This window comes from Anopheles bellator, unplaced genomic scaffold (genome assembly GCF_943735745.2).
Source record: "Anopheles bellator unplaced genomic scaffold, idAnoBellAS_SP24_06.2 scaffold02436_ctg1, whole genome shotgun sequence".
NCBI classification, from domain to species: Eukaryota; Metazoa; Arthropoda; class Insecta; order Diptera; family Culicidae; genus Anopheles; species Anopheles bellator.
Genome location: NW_026686558.1, coordinates 1 through 1,371, shown reverse-complemented (window position 1 = coordinate 1,371; position 1,371 = coordinate 1). Strand labels below are relative to the sequence as shown.

At 57.1% G+C, this 1,371-nt stretch overlaps 1 protein-coding gene across 1 annotated transcript; it reads right to left on the bottom strand.

The window, feature by feature from the left end:
- Positions 1 to 38: 38 nt before the first annotated feature.
- On the bottom strand, positions 39 to 1,342 carry LOC131214781 (bile salt-activated lipase-like; the record flags this gene model as incomplete). Its single annotated transcript, XM_058209113.1, has 1 exon — positions 39 to 1,342. A coding segment is annotated over one exon (1,304 nt), but the record flags the coding sequence as incomplete, so codon positions are not given.
- Between the last annotated feature and the right edge of the window lie 29 nt (positions 1,343 to 1,371).

The window sequence follows — 1,371 nt, the reverse complement described above, 5'->3', positions numbered from 1 at the left end:
TCCCCAAGAGCGTCCCAGGGGTCATTTGTGTCACTTACCCATACTTGGCAAAGTTGCTCCAAAGACGTAGCATCCGCTGGCGGACTGTGAGCGCATGACTAGCGGCAGGAGTTGGCTCGGTCACAAATGTCTTCGTGTCGAACAGGTAGCATGTCTCGTCCGCGTGTACCGCCCCCGGTATGGAGACGCCCAGTGGTTTTTTGTACAGGTTCAGGTCACCGTCGTAGGTGAAGTGATAGACGTAGACCGGCGTCCGGGTTGAGTGCAATTTCGCCATCTCCAGTACACCGATCGCGAACATTGCATCGGTCATGTACCAGGAGAATTGTTCCAACAACTCCGGTCCCAGCATCTGGCCTTGCCAGTAGAACTGAGCGAACGCGTTACTAATGGCATTGGCAGCGGTACTACCTTCCGAGATGTTCCACGCCATCGGCACCAGATAGTGCGGGTTCGCGTTGAACGAGTCGTACAGGTTGGGAGTGAAGTCCTCTCGCACTATAAACAGTATCGACTCCAAGTCGTTGAAGCCGGTTAACAATGGCACCGTCTGATATGCACCGTCCTCGATAAGCTCCATCGGCGTCCGTGGCAGGACGATCAATCCGGGCGCATCCGGTGGCTCGACAACTGGACCAAAATCGACAGGCCCCAGTAGCGGGACGGTCGCTGATGCGAACACCTTTTCCTGTTGCGCGATCAACGCCGAGTACGGAACCAGCCGGAGAGCTGCCACCATAGCAGTCGTATCGGTGGTCTCCAGGTCCAGTGCTTCCACCAAGCGTTTCGCGTAATGGACTGGATTCGGTTGGAAGGCCCACGAGTTGAAGGGCGATCCGCTGCTGGCGATCGCGCGGTGGAACAATCCACCCGTCAGTGGCGATATGAGGAGTAGGTGAATGATAGCAGCACCAGCCGATTCACCGTAGATCGTAACGCTGCCCGCATCGCCTCCGAACGCCGCGATGTGATCCTGAACCCAGCGTAACGCCATGATGCAGTCCTTCAGACCCCAGTTGCCGGCCGCGGCACGATCGCCGGTACTGAAAAATCCGAGCACTCCCAGGCGATAGTTGAAGGTAACGACCACCACGTCCTCCGTCATGAAGTACTGGCTGCCGTAGAGACCTTCATCTCCAAACCCAGCACTGTAACCACCGCCGTGGATGAACACTAAGACCGGTCGATTACCACCCGCGGGCGACAATGGAGTATACACGTTAAGGAACAGGCAGTCCTCACTCTCGTTCGGAATCATGTTCGACGAAGGGCAGGTGGCTCCATGCGTACTAGCGTCCCTCTCGTCTGCCCAGCCGGGGTGTGGTTCCGGATCACTGAATCGCTCTGCCTCAGCGTACGGGATGCCTTTGA